Raw genomic sequence first — 14,908 nt, 5'->3', positions numbered from 1 at the left:
GTCACTCACTTTTGCAAGACTTGCCGTCGTTGCCCAGGCTGAAGCCGAAACGGCAGCGGCAGGTGCGCGTCTTGTGGCTGTTGCCCAGCAGACAGATGTCCGAGCAACCTCCAGCCTTGCCAAACTGATCCAAGGCGCATGCATGGCTACGCACTGTGAAAACAGCAAAGATGGACCGATTATCGGCCGGGCCGATTATCAGCTCCGATATTCAGTGTTTTGACGAATACCGGCATCGGCCTTTTTTAAAAATCGGATCAAATCTGAAATGATAATAAAGCAATTTAACACTGTGTTCACTTCAAAGAACTATTTATTTAAATTTTCAGTGAACGCGCTGCACTTTTTGTTTTTGTTTGACATCAAAACAAAGAAAAGAAAAGTGAAATTTGAACATTTCTGTCATTTAGAAATTTTGGAGCACTTTATTTACTGTACTAAAATTATATGGAGTTATTGTTTAATTTTTCATTTAACTTTTGAATGCATGCTGATGACCCAGGGAGCTCCCTTTTTGTTAGAATTTTACAATAAAGATGTATATTGGAAAACATTTATAATAATAATATACATTTTTAAATCATCATTATGCAAACCTGAATTTTTTTAATATCTTAAAGCTATTTCAACAAAGTTAAGATTTTCTTTTTTTTTTAATTTACTGAAATATTTTCATTTTTGCTGAAAATGAATATCGGCTCCGAACGGCGGTTATCGGCTGCCTGGACTACTAATCGGCCATGAAAAAAAACATATCAGTCTAACATATATGTCTAGAAAACGTAATGCAACATCTATACAAAGTTGCGCCATAGATGTAAAGTGGATTTCGCCATGGCTACCTCGAGGTTGACGTCTCTGGTGGTACACGTGCAGTGCGGCGCCGCGGTCCACCCGTGTCACCACCTGGAAGTCGGAACTGTTGAATCGGTTGACCCGGATCACGCTGGTCTTGGGGTTGAGGTTGCCTTCGTCTGAGTTGGTGGCGTACAGGTAGTTCTCAAAGACAGTCAGCCCGTACAGGTGCTCAATCTGAAATGCCAGGAAATCAATTATTAGAGGAATGGTTCCATTTGTGCGATGAATCGCTTGCGCAATCACATCTTTACAAATTTGCCGTGCAAAAATGAATTTGTACTAGTTTGAAGTAGATCTGAGGGATGGGATGTGCCACTGAGGATCCGAGGAAAAAGCCTTACGTTACAGCTCACAATTTACGGTCGCCTCCATTGTTAACGCAGAAAAACGGGGATTTTTTTTGGCCAGTTTTCTGAATAACGCACGCCTTATCGCGACAATCCTACTTACGTACGGAACGTGTGTACCTGTGAAGTTGTGGAAATTGGGATTGACCCTTATTTGAACTTTTGGGCTTTGGCGGAAGTCTACCCTCGAGCGAGTTCCATATGACTTTGTTTCAATGCAGCTCTGTTCGCTTGCAAATGTAACGTATGCGCCATCACCCTCACTTCCACCCGTGCCTCTCAACACACACACATTCATGCATGTGCGCACACACGGGCACACTGCCTCCTTTCCTCTTTCCCTCCACTTCAGCCCTGATTTCATTAAGGCCATTACACCACGACGGGTTTGAGGCAAGCTTCACTCGAGCCAGACTAATATGTTTGGAGAGGCATTAGCCAGGAAAATCACACACTCTTAAGTTGTATCAATCAAAGCAATAAAAAGGACTTCTCCATTAGGGGAGAACCTTTTTTTAAATACACAAGAGACAAAAGCAGAAGTGCAGGTCTCAAAAGATGATGAGATTCAATGTAGTTTTAAGAGTATAAAAACTGTTTTTTGTGCTGTTAAAGTTAAAGTAGGGTTATAATTAATGAATAATCAGTAAAGGGGGTATGTGTGGGAGCGATGACCATTCAGGGCTCTAGACCAACTTTTTTTTCTTTGCTGCACCAGCACAAAAGTTAGGTGCACCCAAATTTCTGACTACATTGCAGTTTTATACACTCTAAAAACAGCTGGGTTAAAATTAACACAATATGGGGTCAAAAATGGACCGATCCACTAATTGGGACAATTGGACCCAACTTCTTGTGTTGTTTTGGACAAAAACTACCCTTTTTTTTTTTCCAGAAAGTTGGGTCAAGTTGACCCAAGTATTGGATCGGTCCATTTTTGCCCCAACTGTTTTAAGAGTATAGGTTCACTCTTTTTTTCAGCAAAATTGTTGCCTGTCTTTTTATTGACCGCTCATCCTAAAGTTCTTTATTTGAAGCACAATTCCACAAGACAGGTAACTTAATCCAAAGTATTGGTGCTTACGTCCTCTGTGTCAGAGTGCCGGTTCGGACTTTTGAACATATCAGGCAATCATTTCTAGCTTCACCTGCATCACTCCTCGATGGAATTTTTGGTCTTTGCCCTATCTGACTGCAGCACGTCTTCAAACGCATGCATGCAAATACCTGGACCACGGCTAACCAGAGGGTGGCCACGCCCCTTCACTTTCTCTAATTGCTTCAGACCAAGATGTGCCTCATGTGTGTTGTCGTTGAACCAAATGGAGACTCCCTCCCCAAACCCTCCAAAGGCCACTTAAACCGGCGCAACCACTTATTATTTTTGGGCGTACCGTTGAGAAATTCGGACGCCTGAGCGCCCTAATTGGTTACAGTCTAGAGCTCTGCCATTCGTGCTTGTTAAAGTTCAACAGTTTATGGTGAGTGAATCTTTGCACTATTGTTGGCTCATCGTTCAAATCTCACCAGCAGGCCCTGAATGATGGTGTGTCTGTTCTTGCCCTCATAGTCCACCACTTCAATGTAGTCCAGGTAGGCATCGGCCCAGTACACCAGCCGGTTGACCAGGTCCAGAGTGATGCCATGGGGGAAGACTATCTTAGTGTCCACCAACTTTGTGCGGTTCTGACCGTCCATGTCACAGCGCTCCACCCTCGGCGTGGAGCCATAGTCTGTGAAGAAAACTTTTCTGTGGCACAAGACGAGAGAAGGGGATTTCATTGAAAAGATGGACAAAAGGAAGTGAATCATTTGCAGGCGGATCAAAATGAGGAAGTGACTCTTTGTAAAAAAAAAAAAAGGAACTCGTGCGTCATTCACTCCAAAAACATGTTGGATCAGCACGTCGCCTGATCATACGACAGCATTTTCTTCTCTAGCGTCGCCGCAACGGTCACGGCGCGAGGACGGAGGCACACACCCCATCGCCGGGTCCAAGGCGATGCCTTTCGGGTTGTACAGTTCTTGGTCCAGCAGCGTCACACATGTCTGGCCATTCTTGTTGCAGACAAACACCCAGTCGTCCACATCATCCACAAAGTAGAAGTTGCCGGTCAGCCAGTCAATGGCCATCTGTTCCACATCTGAAGAGTGGAAAAGAAGAGAAAGGAGAAGAGGAAGACAGACGAACAGCACCGTTAAGAACTCAAATTTAAATCAATAACGTCTTAGGCGGCACAACCCGTCACTCCGCAGGTGTACTCACTTCCTGTAACTGTATCGAGTCTATCGATGGAAGAAGCTTATTGTTCATGTAAATCAGGCAAATGACATCACAAAAAACAGAAATTCCCTCAATTTCATCACAAATCTATCTTCTGTAATGTTGCTTACGTAAATAGTTTCCCTCTGCTATTTGAACTCTGCATTCAAAAAACACATTTCCAATTAATCAAAGATAATCCACAGTCAATCAATCCACAGTCTTGCAAAGCATTTCCTATTTTTACCCTTAATCCCGAGCTCGTTGGTGTGTAGGAATGAGCCCGGAATTTGGATTATTGCCATGTCGTTCTTCAGGCACAAACAAAAAGTTGTTTCTCCTTCAATCCTCTGAGGACCGATTACAAAAATGCTCACATGCTCTCCACTAGAACACGGTGTCGCAAAGTCTCCAGCCCATGACAGATGAAGACTTCAATTTGCTTCTGGCATCCAAATGTAAAAAGTTAAAACTGTAACAAGTGGACAAGTGCCCTGCACCTACAGCGTTTTATTGTGACAATTTCTGACGCAAAACTGACCCAGGACCTGTTCCGTGCCCTCGTTTGCAGTTACATTATATATAAGACACCCGACTCAAATATTGTGATGAATGATTGAAAGTCAGTTGCCATCAACATTATGTCAACTAGTCCCTCATTCTTTGGTTTGATGGAACCTCCGACAAGCATGACAGAGATCACCAAGAACATCAAGTGACCTCAAGTAACAGCAACCTCTTTCAAAAATGAACTTTAGTAGCGAGAGTGCTCAAAAAGCTGACCTCATCTTGCGAGAAAGAGGAACCCTACATTCAAAACCTTTGGCTCAGCTAAAATTGCGCTCAAAGTCTCACTTTCGGTGAGGACCGTCCCGACGCGACGTCTCCCAGTGAGCGGGAGACCAAATTGACTTTGCGTCTTTCTAGCCGCCACCACTTGCTCTCAGAGCACGACACATCACACAGACTCCCCGCCACGGAACAACTTTGATGTCCCTCCTTTGACGAGCATCGACAGGAATGCTGCAGTCAGCATGCCCAAGCCGAATTAAACAGCAGCACATGCGTGCTCGCAGCAGACCACAAACATACACCATCTGGGCCTAATGTACACCCCCTCTCCCCTCCCCTCCCTTGCCCTCCCCACCCCCAAACCAATCACGCACAGCTTCAAGTGGCGAGTCCCAACGGGGACCTTCAGCATGCTTAGGTTACGAGACAGGCGGACTGGGGGAGAATAGAAATCATGGAAATAATGACGGGCTGGCATCTGGAGAGAAGACGGGCAGGGCCGAAATTCATCGACGAAGAGAACACTGGAAATGTTGGCACATCTCCGAGCCAGAAATCATTCAGGGCTATCAACAAAGGCAGAGTCGTCGGAGTGGAAACACGCAAGACAATAAAACTAATCACCATCAAAATACAGAGGTTGAGCAAGAACAAAACGGTACGAGACGTTTGGAAACACTAAAACACAAGTTTGGACGGAAAAGGTTTGTCATTAAGATCAGCAGGATAATGATACTTGCAACGGTATCAATTTGAAGCCAATATCTATTTAAATCCACCAGCCATTGATTAGACTCTTACACAGAAGCTGTTGCGCAACCCTCCAACGACTCGGTTAGAAAACATGCTACAATTCCGGAAAAGCCATTTAAAAATGAAATTTTTTTAACATCTTTATTCATTCCGGTTTTGCTAAGTGGGTAGTTTGATGTTGGAAAACTATGCCCTCTCCCTCTCTCCACATGCAGCCGCCCTACACTGTGTGCACTTCCTGTCCTCAACGCCTGCTAGTGTTGGAAACTTCTGACAAACTGAGGGGGGGTCTCAAATGTTGACGTTTAAACCCATCATACAAGAAGACGGCACTGGCTCGAGAGTGCCCCTCCACTCACTCACTTGAGAGGATTTCTAACTGTTTGCATGGCCAAACACATACTGAACTCTTTCATTCAGACACCTCGTGCAGAATTCACCGTCATTTACCAGAACCCAAACGTGCCCAAAGTGAAGGAAAGAAGCTGAGGGCACACTTAAAAGAAAGTCAACTTTAACATATTTTTTTCAAGAATATGTTCTATGCAGGCCCACTAGTTGAAACAATGCAATATGATTATATGAAACATGAGTTAAGCAGCAAAATCCACCCGTTTTTAGCCATCTCAGGGGGTGGCCGTTTGTCACTTCTGTCGACTGAAAATGACATCACAGACGCCCTGAGGGCTCAGATAAGCAGTTGTGATGTCATTTTCAGTCGACAGAAGTGACAAAATGGCCGCCCCCCCAGAGATGGCTAAAAACGGGTGGATTCACTCTTGATTCCAGAAACACAATATTTATAAGAATGCCTTGTTTCAACTAGTGGGCCTGCACAGAACATATTCTTGAAAAAATATGTGTGGGTTGACTTCCCCTTCAAAACAGCATTTGCACTGAAGCCTTGGAACTAGTGACTACATGACAAAGAGCAGGAGCCAGGCTGAAGTGATGGGCCGGCTGTGTGAGTTGCGCTCACGGGGTGGGGAGGACGGGATGGGACGGGATGGGCAGGCTTTGCTCCCCTTTCATCTTCCCCGACGTGCAGACAGAGCGAGCAACATCTGGAAGCGTCAGTCTAGTCATCTGTCATGCTCTCCAACGGCGCATAGCCATAAATTCAAACTGCCAACCTGCAGAGCTACATCCTAACCGCATCCCTGTCAAGCCGTCCGCCGGCTTTGCCCACCATACGTTGGGGAGCGCGACCACACCGCAGCGCTTATCAGCATGGCCTGTCTGGACACATTGCATCATGATGACAAGGAATTGCCTCGATTCCACATGCCGGCACATTTGCACTTGTGCTGATTGTCGAAACCCAAGATTCCACCCGTGCAGTTGTGAACAATCATGATATGACATCCACATCGCCATACACTTTCGACAGTGCTTCTGTACTGGTTCATGGGGAAGCTAGAGCCACAGTATCATTCTCATAAATACAAGTTGAATTTCAACATTGGATTAATGTGATTCATTGTGTTTAGCCTGATGCAAATTAAAGTGGCATGCTGGACCAGATACTGTATAGTGTACATACAGTCCATGGGAATGATGTTACCTAATTTTCCAGAAACAATTAGGGTGTGTTCTTCAAAATGTCAACAATATAATAAATGGACCGATTGTTTTCAGCGATGACGCAAGATGTTACACTTTATCTCCAGGGAAGACAAGTCACTTCAATATTATTTTTGCTCGTCTGGTGAAGAATTCACAGGAGTCACAGGACAGGCCATTCGAAGCTTTGGCTCAGGCCTTACGCCTTGTACTTAAAGTGGGAAAAAAAAAATCAACCCATACATTGTTTTTCAAGAATATGTTCCCAGCAGGCCCACTAGTTGAAACACGGCATTCTGATTAATATTGTATTTGTGGAATATGAGTTAAGACGCAAAATCCACCACTTTTTAGCCATCTCTGGGGGCGGCCATTTTGTCACTTCTGTCGACTGAAGATGACATCACAGGGCTCAGGGAATTACCAATCACGGCTCAGCTTCGGAAAACAGATCAGCCGCGATCGGTCGTTACCTGAGCCCTGTGCAGTCGTGATGTCATTTTCAGTCGACAGAAGTGACAAAATGGCCGCCCCCTGAGATGTCTGAAAACTCTGATTCCACACATTATTAGTCAGAATGCTTTGTTTCAACTAGTGGGCCTACATATTCTTGAGAATAAATATGTTTGGGTTGACTTCCCCCTTAGGGAAGCCTGATGACGTGTCAATCCAGCACATGCAGTGCAGGTCCAATCGAGCTGCATAGCGAAATCAGCTTCTCAAGTTCTATTCCAACGCTGAAGATGGAACTGATTTTGCTGACTTGTGATCACATCACACAAGATGTCTGCAAGTGTCACAAGTCATCATTTCAAACCTGCACATGACGATAAAGTCAAAGGTAATATGTTACCGAGTACTGCGCCAATGACTCAAAGGTATTTGGGTCAATACGTGCATGAGTATGACCTGACTGGACAGGACCTGAGACAAGCTTAAGGAATGCAACGCTTGTGCAGGCCCCACGTTTGCCAATGGCAGAATGTCTAAATTCATCCTTTTCGGAAAGTGCCTCTGTCCCTCTGCCGGACTCCCGTGAGATTAGATGACGTACCCCTCAAATCATGTCTCTTAAGCCAGTGCGTGAGAGCGCGGCAGCGTCTCAAGCTCCATTGAAGGTGGATATGAGTCAAAGCACCTCTAATCACAACACAGGGTTCAGGTCGTGGGGTCGACACACCCACTTGCCTCCACTTGTTTTTCCATACACATCCAGCTCCATACGTTGGGTTCAAAATCAATGGAGCATTCCACACATGTGCCTACACACTCCGTACAGTCTCCATTTCGAGCCCCCATCAAAAAGGGTAACAGTTCTCTCGGGCGGACACAGGAAAAAACATTTTGTGAGCGTGTGGGAAATAGATAGCAATGCAGCTGACGCGCAGATAGCAGTGTGTGTGTGTGTGTGTGTGTGGGTGGGCGTGTGTGTGCGTGTGTGTGTTTTTTATCCACAGACAAGACATTTCACGTTGTCATTGTGGCAAGGCATTCTGATAAAAATTGCGTTTGTGGAATAAGAGTTAATCCACCCATTTTTAGGCGGCGGCCATTTTGTCGCTTCTGTCGCCTGAAAATGACATCACAATTGCTCGGGGCTCAGGTAACGACCAATCATGGCTCAGCTTCAGAAAACAGGTGAGCTGCGAGGTGATGGCTAAAAATGGGTGGATTTTTCTGCTTAACTCATATTTCATATGAATTATATTGCTTTGTTTCAACTGTGGGCCTGCATAGAACATATTTTTGAAAAAAATATGTTTGTGTTGACTCTTTACAAGGATAACAGCAGGCAGTCTTCATTTCAGCGGCAATGTTGCCAGTCAATAAATCAACACACTGTATATAAAGGAGCGCACGGTTGCATATTTGAAAAATTAATGCTTGACAACATGCTGTCAGCAAAAAAAGGAGAAGTCAGCTCAAAAGCTTTGTACTCAATGATTTAGTGATGTGCCATTGCATCCCTGCTCTTCAATGACTAACTGTCAGAAAAATTAAGCTGTGCTCAGCATATTGTGTTTGGTACTTTAGTGCTGCGATGATTTGTTTTTCCGGGGGAAAAAAAGGAACGTTGACCATCTTTTAAACACACACCAGGCTGACACCTCAAACCGATGAGCCGCTTGGCGACTCTAGGGAATTTTCTACCTTTCAGTCATGCTCTCGGATAGCATGAAAAAACGTTGTATTCCTCATCCCAAAATGAATTTATCACCGGGGGTGTAGCCAGCTTTGAGGTTCATGAAGTCCAAACCTCAGTATTTTTACCCTTTGTCAAATAAATGTTCAGAAGGTTTATGTATGCGAACGAGTACAACATATTTTTATGCCGCTCTAAGTGATGAATGCTCAAGTATAATCGAAAGACGGCCAACAAGCACAGTGGCCCCGAAGGTTAAAAAAATATTCGTCAGAACTAAATATCGGAGCCGGTCCACCCCTAATTGAAAGCCTCTCTCGTAAAATCAAATCATCTGTACCAGTAACGCAGGTGTTTCCTTGTTGTGTCAACAGCACTACTCACGGTGCAAGGTGATGGAAATGTTTATGGTGCGGATGTTGGTGACGGTTTTGAGGTCGGGGATGCCGGCGCATTTCAGCTGCGTGGTTGCCTGACTTTCCCCCACGTCGATCCAGCAGACGGTCTCCTCGGCATAAATGAAGTCCATCGCCATGGTCTGCTTGGTGGCGATGGAGGGCAGCCGGGAAGTGGAGCCGCTCAGCGAAGTGCAGCGGATGTCATGCAGATTCGCAATCAACAGCATGGGAAGACGATCGACCGGCTCTGCGGAGGGCGAGGAGGAAGGGGCGGCCGTGAGACGGAGCAACACGAGCGAGCCGGCGGCTGAAAATAAAGGGCCAGTCTCACCGTTTTTGGCTTTGCAGGAGCGGTTGTCCGGCTGCAGCAGGTAGCCCTCCACACAGCTGCAGACGTAGGAGCCCTCGGAGTTTTTGCATGTCTGACTGCATGTTCCGTACACACTGCACTCATTGAAATCTACCACGAGAGGGATGAGAGGGTCATTACATAGAGACAAAGAGACCGTGCTTGAAGCGGGAAGTCAAGCCAAACATATTTTTTTCAAGAATATGTTCTATGCAGGCCCACTAATTGAAACATTCTGGCATTCTGATTAATATTGCGTTTGTGGAATAAGAGTTAATCCACCCGTTTTTAGCCATCTCAGGGGTCGGCCATTTTGTCACTTTCTATTGACTGAAAATGACATCGCAGTTGCTCGCAGTTGCTCAGGTTCCTCTGCTCTGAGCAACCGTGATGTCATTTTCAGTGGACAGAAGTGACAAAACGGCCGACCCCTGAGATGGCTAAAAACGGGTGGATTAACTCTTATTCCACAAACGCATCAGAATGCAGTGTTGCAACCAGTGGGTCTGCATAGATCATATTCATGAAAAAAAGATGTTTGGTTCGACTTCCCCTTTAACCTTGACAAATGGTTGGTGTCAAGTTTGAGCGCCTTTGACATTTTGACAGCAATAGAAATACCCTCCATGTCATTCTTCATCATTGAAAAGTGACCCAAAATACACACACCTGAAAATTGATCTTGAAATATATTATTTTGAAATGTTATCCTGTTGCAGAGAAACTACAAAAATAGTGTACACTAAGGCTGTTCCAAGTTAAATTTGTCCTGCTTAGCAAAATGGATATTAGATTTATCAGTGTGTGCTAAATGAACGAAAACGGTGATCATGGTGTCGGGAATCTTGAAACTTTGACACTGTAAATATCTGTATTGTGCGTGTTTTTATGTGACAGTGGTAGAATTGTTCAAGAGGGAACGTGAAACAGTCTGGAGAACTGCATGTGTAACACCACAGCATTTGCATAGCTAACTGCAGAAACATGCACCTGTTAGTCTTTGAAGGGTCATGGGGGAGTAAGAATGATCATAGATATTAAATATAGGAAGGAACAGATGAACAGTGCCTGCAATGTATGAAATATAATTTTTCAAAAAAGCAAGTGGTCTAAAACAGAGAAAATACATGTTCTCTTTTCCCTTGAAACATTGAAGAAGTATTAATCATCCATTTCGCAATTCCGGACAGGCTACTAATCCATTTTTCAAAGGTCAGCAGTTCATAATTTGATAGAGACAATCATTCTGACGACATTCTTGGCCATTTCATTTTCAACTCGGAATGTGTGCACGGAAAACAAAAGAGCTTCTAATGGTTCCATACATTGATAAGCTCGAACAAGAGTCGCAAAACCAAAATGCCCACAAACCTTTGCATGTCTTTCCATCTGCGGCCACCTCGTAGCCGTTGGCACAGTAGCACTTGGGCCCATCGTGAGTCACGGCGCAGTGAAACTGGCACCCATGGGAGGCGCAGGCTGGTGCATTCTCTACAACGTGAACAGACAGAGGACATCAAACACTGCAAGGTTACAGGAAGGCCACAATAACCACATTGACAAAAGACAGCAAACGGAAGCCTTTTGGCTCATTGTGCCATGTATTTCAAATGAGTATAATCATCTTTGAGACACCGTGTCCAGGGCTAGCGCACCAGTACGTAGAGTACAAAGCATGTTGTAGAATGTGCACATGAACTCAAAACAAAAAAACCTATAGGGGCATCTTTTCTATAGGGGCATTTGGAGTAAGAGTTGGGGTGTTCTATGAGCTCCACTGGCGTGTGAATGGCACAGTACATGAAAGCCTGCTTTGAGATTTTTTGCGCAACTCCGCTCAGTGGTCAAGAGCAGGCTCATCTTAGGACGGCACGGCCATCCACACTGGGTCTGAGTCCTTTCCCAAAGTTCAGCAAAACAGCAAGAGTAGCCAGAGATTAACTGGGAGGAAATTGCAGAAAGTGAAGGTGGAAAATGTCATTTATTTACCAACTTCAGGCCTCAATTACCTATCGGTTTATTAGTATTTGCGTAAAATGTATAAAATACATACAGCAAATATATAATTAACTATATTTTATATAATGAATAATTTCATTTCCTCTGCTCTGTATCAGCATAGACAAACACTATCCATATCACCATGTATGAATTGAAGGACAATGCAATGAAAACGACTACCGGTACATACGAAATACGACATCAATGGACACAGGAGTCATAATGCGATAAAGAAACAATTCTGAAGTGGTACTGCTCCCAGGAAGTGAACTCATTTTTAAAAAAGTCATAATAATTCTAATGGTGCAGATATGAAAGTTCAAAGTTCGAGCCTGGCCCGAGCTTTTCCTGAGTCATCCCAAAGTCGTGCATTCATTGGCTGCGTCCGCAGGGGGATTGTCCAGGGCGCACACACGCAGGTGGCTCTCATTCTTTGCTAGGCGGCACAACAAAACCAGATGTGAACACATTGTCTGTCTCAGAGTCGTTCGTCTCCTGCTGTTTTTGGAGGAGCAAAAGCAACAAGATTGAGTCAATGATTGAATGAATGACGAACCATTCATTGCCACAATAAGATGCTAGTGGAGAGCATGTAGCTCCATGCGAACCCAGCCCCGTACTGGCCATCGTGCTGCAGTTGAGACGGATTAGGCTCTTTCGTTATGTAAAGCCAGCAGCACAGTGGGCCACAATGGGCCTTTTGTTGCGACCCCACTGAAAGGAAGAGTCCCCCCGACAAAATGTGTGGCCCATATCAAATCCATTCAACAGGTCTCACAGTGTGAAAGACCCCTGGAAGGCTAAAAGATCCCCCAAAGAGGTTGGCATGTCCCGCCCTCACCCCCATTCCGCACCTGCTTATATGTCAAATTATGGGTTTTGACTATTTGTGATTCAAATATTTAAAAGTGCATTGCAAAAATAAATACTTAATAGATTGGACTTCAGTTTGATGATTATTGGCACAAAACGGAATAAAGGACTCACTCTCAACACCCATGCGTCAGTCTATCGTGGCCAGGCGAAGAGATGCAATCTTAAAGCGGAAGTCAAGCCAGAAATTGTCTTTCCAATAATATGAGTTAATATGAGTTAAGAAGCAAAATACATCTCAGGGGGCGGCCATTTTGTCACTGGCTGTCGACTGAAAACGACATCACAGATGCTCAGGTAACAACTAATCACGGCTCGGCTGTTTTCTGAGGCCGAAGGAGGGTGGTGGAAGGAAAAAAAAAAAAAGAAAGATGTCTTTAGAGGAGCCATGTTGGAAAGAGAAATTGCTTTGAGGCATTCTGGAGATATCATGTCCAAAAGAATAGTACACAAGTGAGGTCACAGTGACCTTGAACTTTCAGTGCCCAAATCATTTTTGCCAAGTTTATGTGAATTCCTTTGCGGCGTTCCTCGGTTATCTTCTCTACAGGAGTGGGATAACATAAAAAAAAAAAAAAAAAGAGGCTGCGGCCGGCCTGAAAGCATAATTATCAGGCATGTTGGACAAGTATAGGGCATGTTTCTGCTGTGTTCTTTTCAGGTGAAAGCTGCAATAAGACCATGTCGGCATGTCAATTAGGATGTCCTCTAATGTCCGTCGCCATGTGCTCGCTCATGTGGGCCTCGCTACGGAAAGTACCCAACTTCTTTTGTGAATTGCCGCAATAGAAATAAAATTGACAGGACTTTGCTTAAAGGAAAGCCCGGCGAGACTTCAAAGTGAAAATGAAATATGACATTTTGATTTAATATCACAAATGTTACTTGCTTCAATAATGGGTGAATCAAAACAACAATGAATAAAGTTTTTGTTGAAGTTTCCAGTCTTATCCAGCAGCTGTAACTGAACTCACTGTGTCAAACTCGAGCGTGTGACATCGGTAGGACGCTTATTCCCAGGACATTCCTACCTTTGTACCTTCACTGTCTGGAAACAAGTCTGCACATGTCCTCCCGTGTGCGCTACCTGTTGCAGCTTTCTATGGTGTGACATGCCCACAAATCATTTGGTTTTCCTCTTATTTCATAGAATACAGAAAATGTGTTTTCAAACTTCAAGGATTAAAAGAGATCTCTTAGAATAAATATAAATGTTTGAAAAAAAAAAAAAACAACAACTGCTGCATCTGTAGTAATAAAATCTCCATATGAAAACAAATCAAGTAAATGTATTCTATGGATTGCCTGTCTGGGGTACAGAACCCCGGGCAACATGTCGAAAAAAATGTGTACTATGATAATAATAATAATAATGTGTATGGTCACATAGATAAAATGGGCAAAAATATTCAAGCACAAGTCGTCATATTTCATCAGTCAGTGGTTGGGTTAGGTCCCTTACCACCCCTTGAACCCTAGTCTTCATTTTACAAACGCATTCTGGATAATCATGTGCATCAGGACAGTTTTGTGGTTTTGTGGGAACCTGACCTCAAGCCGTTTGGGAGAAAACGATGATTAGCTTTTGCCCCAATGGTGCACACGTGTTGGCTAATTCCACGAAGAGTGCATTTGCTGGACTCAAAAGGGGGCAAAGGCATGGATGGTAAACACAGACAGAGCAGCAGCTTGAGTAATGAGCAAACAATGTCGATCGCAACCCCAAACAGTGGCGACATGCTTCCCCACACATCCACTTTGATACTTTAAACACAAACCCATCCAAAAGGCAACAAACATTTTGTGGGGATCCGCTTCCGCACGCTTTACTTGCTCCCACCTTGATTGTGCGTTAGAAAGCAGCCAATTGCCAACCTCATAATACAGTAAAGTGATGGCCAAAGCCCGGCAGTTAACCATGCGACTCGTCTTGTCATGCGGGGCGAGCCTAGCTGATGCCAATAAAACCATTCGGGTCAAGACCTGCTCATGAATAAAGATGAAAACGTGGCCTTTGCACAGGCCGCGTCAAGTGGCCGATGTGTTGCTCTCATTCCACACTTACTGAGACATGAAGGACAAAGACAGCCTACTGCATGCATAAACAATTGCGCGCCAATAATAAGGGCTCCCTTTGAGGCAGCAAGCGAAGAGGGCAACGCTCGCAGGAGTACTGCCATGACCCCATTTTCACTTTTGCCATAAATCCGTCACTTGTGAGGAACAAGACCTTTGCCCCCTGGAGAGGCCCCATCGCCCTCAAAGTGACAGTGAAGGCACAAAAGCAGGCCTGCGGATCAATGAACACAGGCCACTATCAGCCATGTGCCAAAGAGCATGATCATTCATTTTCTTCAAAAGTTGACATACACAGAAAAAGAACATATTTTTCTATTTGAAAACCATTTTATTCATGTATTCTGCTCTACATCAGTCGACTTTTACCGAACCAAGTCACATGTTTTACATGAGAAAAATCTTATGGAATCTCACCCCCTAAAATGTCACAAATAAGTATGAATACTAAAATAAAGATTCTCTATTGATTTGTCAAGGTAAATAGGAGCA

The 14,908-nt window shown here is 44.2% G+C and overlaps 1 protein-coding gene across 2 annotated transcripts in view; it reads right to left on the bottom strand.

Annotated features, from left to right (window-relative positions):
- Positions 1-14,908, bottom strand: part of LOC147153968 (low-density lipoprotein receptor-related protein 1-like) — a 98,959-nt gene that overhangs the window by 55,963 nt on the left and 28,088 nt on the right. For both annotated transcript variants that reach the window (XM_086038448.1, XM_086038456.1), the window contains exons 4-10: positions 10,838-10,957; positions 9,449-9,577; positions 9,104-9,364; positions 3,187-3,349; positions 2,733-2,955; positions 843-1,032; positions 10-153 (exon numbers count right to left, since the gene is read on the bottom strand). In XM_086038448.1, the coding sequence (XP_085894574.1) occupies positions 10-153; positions 843-1,032; positions 2,733-2,955; positions 3,187-3,349; positions 9,104-9,364; positions 9,449-9,577; positions 10,838-10,957 (1,230 nt within the window). The remainder of the gene's footprint in view (positions 1-9; positions 154-842; positions 1,033-2,732; positions 2,956-3,186; positions 3,350-9,103; positions 9,365-9,448; positions 9,578-10,837; positions 10,958-14,908) is intronic.

Source organism: Filicampus tigris, chromosome 1 (assembly GCF_054856515.1).
Source record: "Filicampus tigris isolate MCC_2025a chromosome 1, RoL_Ftig_1.0, whole genome shotgun sequence".
NCBI classification, from domain to species: Eukaryota; Metazoa; Chordata; class Actinopteri; order Syngnathiformes; family Syngnathidae; genus Filicampus; species Filicampus tigris.
The sequence above is the reverse complement of the archived record's forward strand: the minus strand, read 5'-3'. Positions and strand labels throughout refer to the sequence as shown.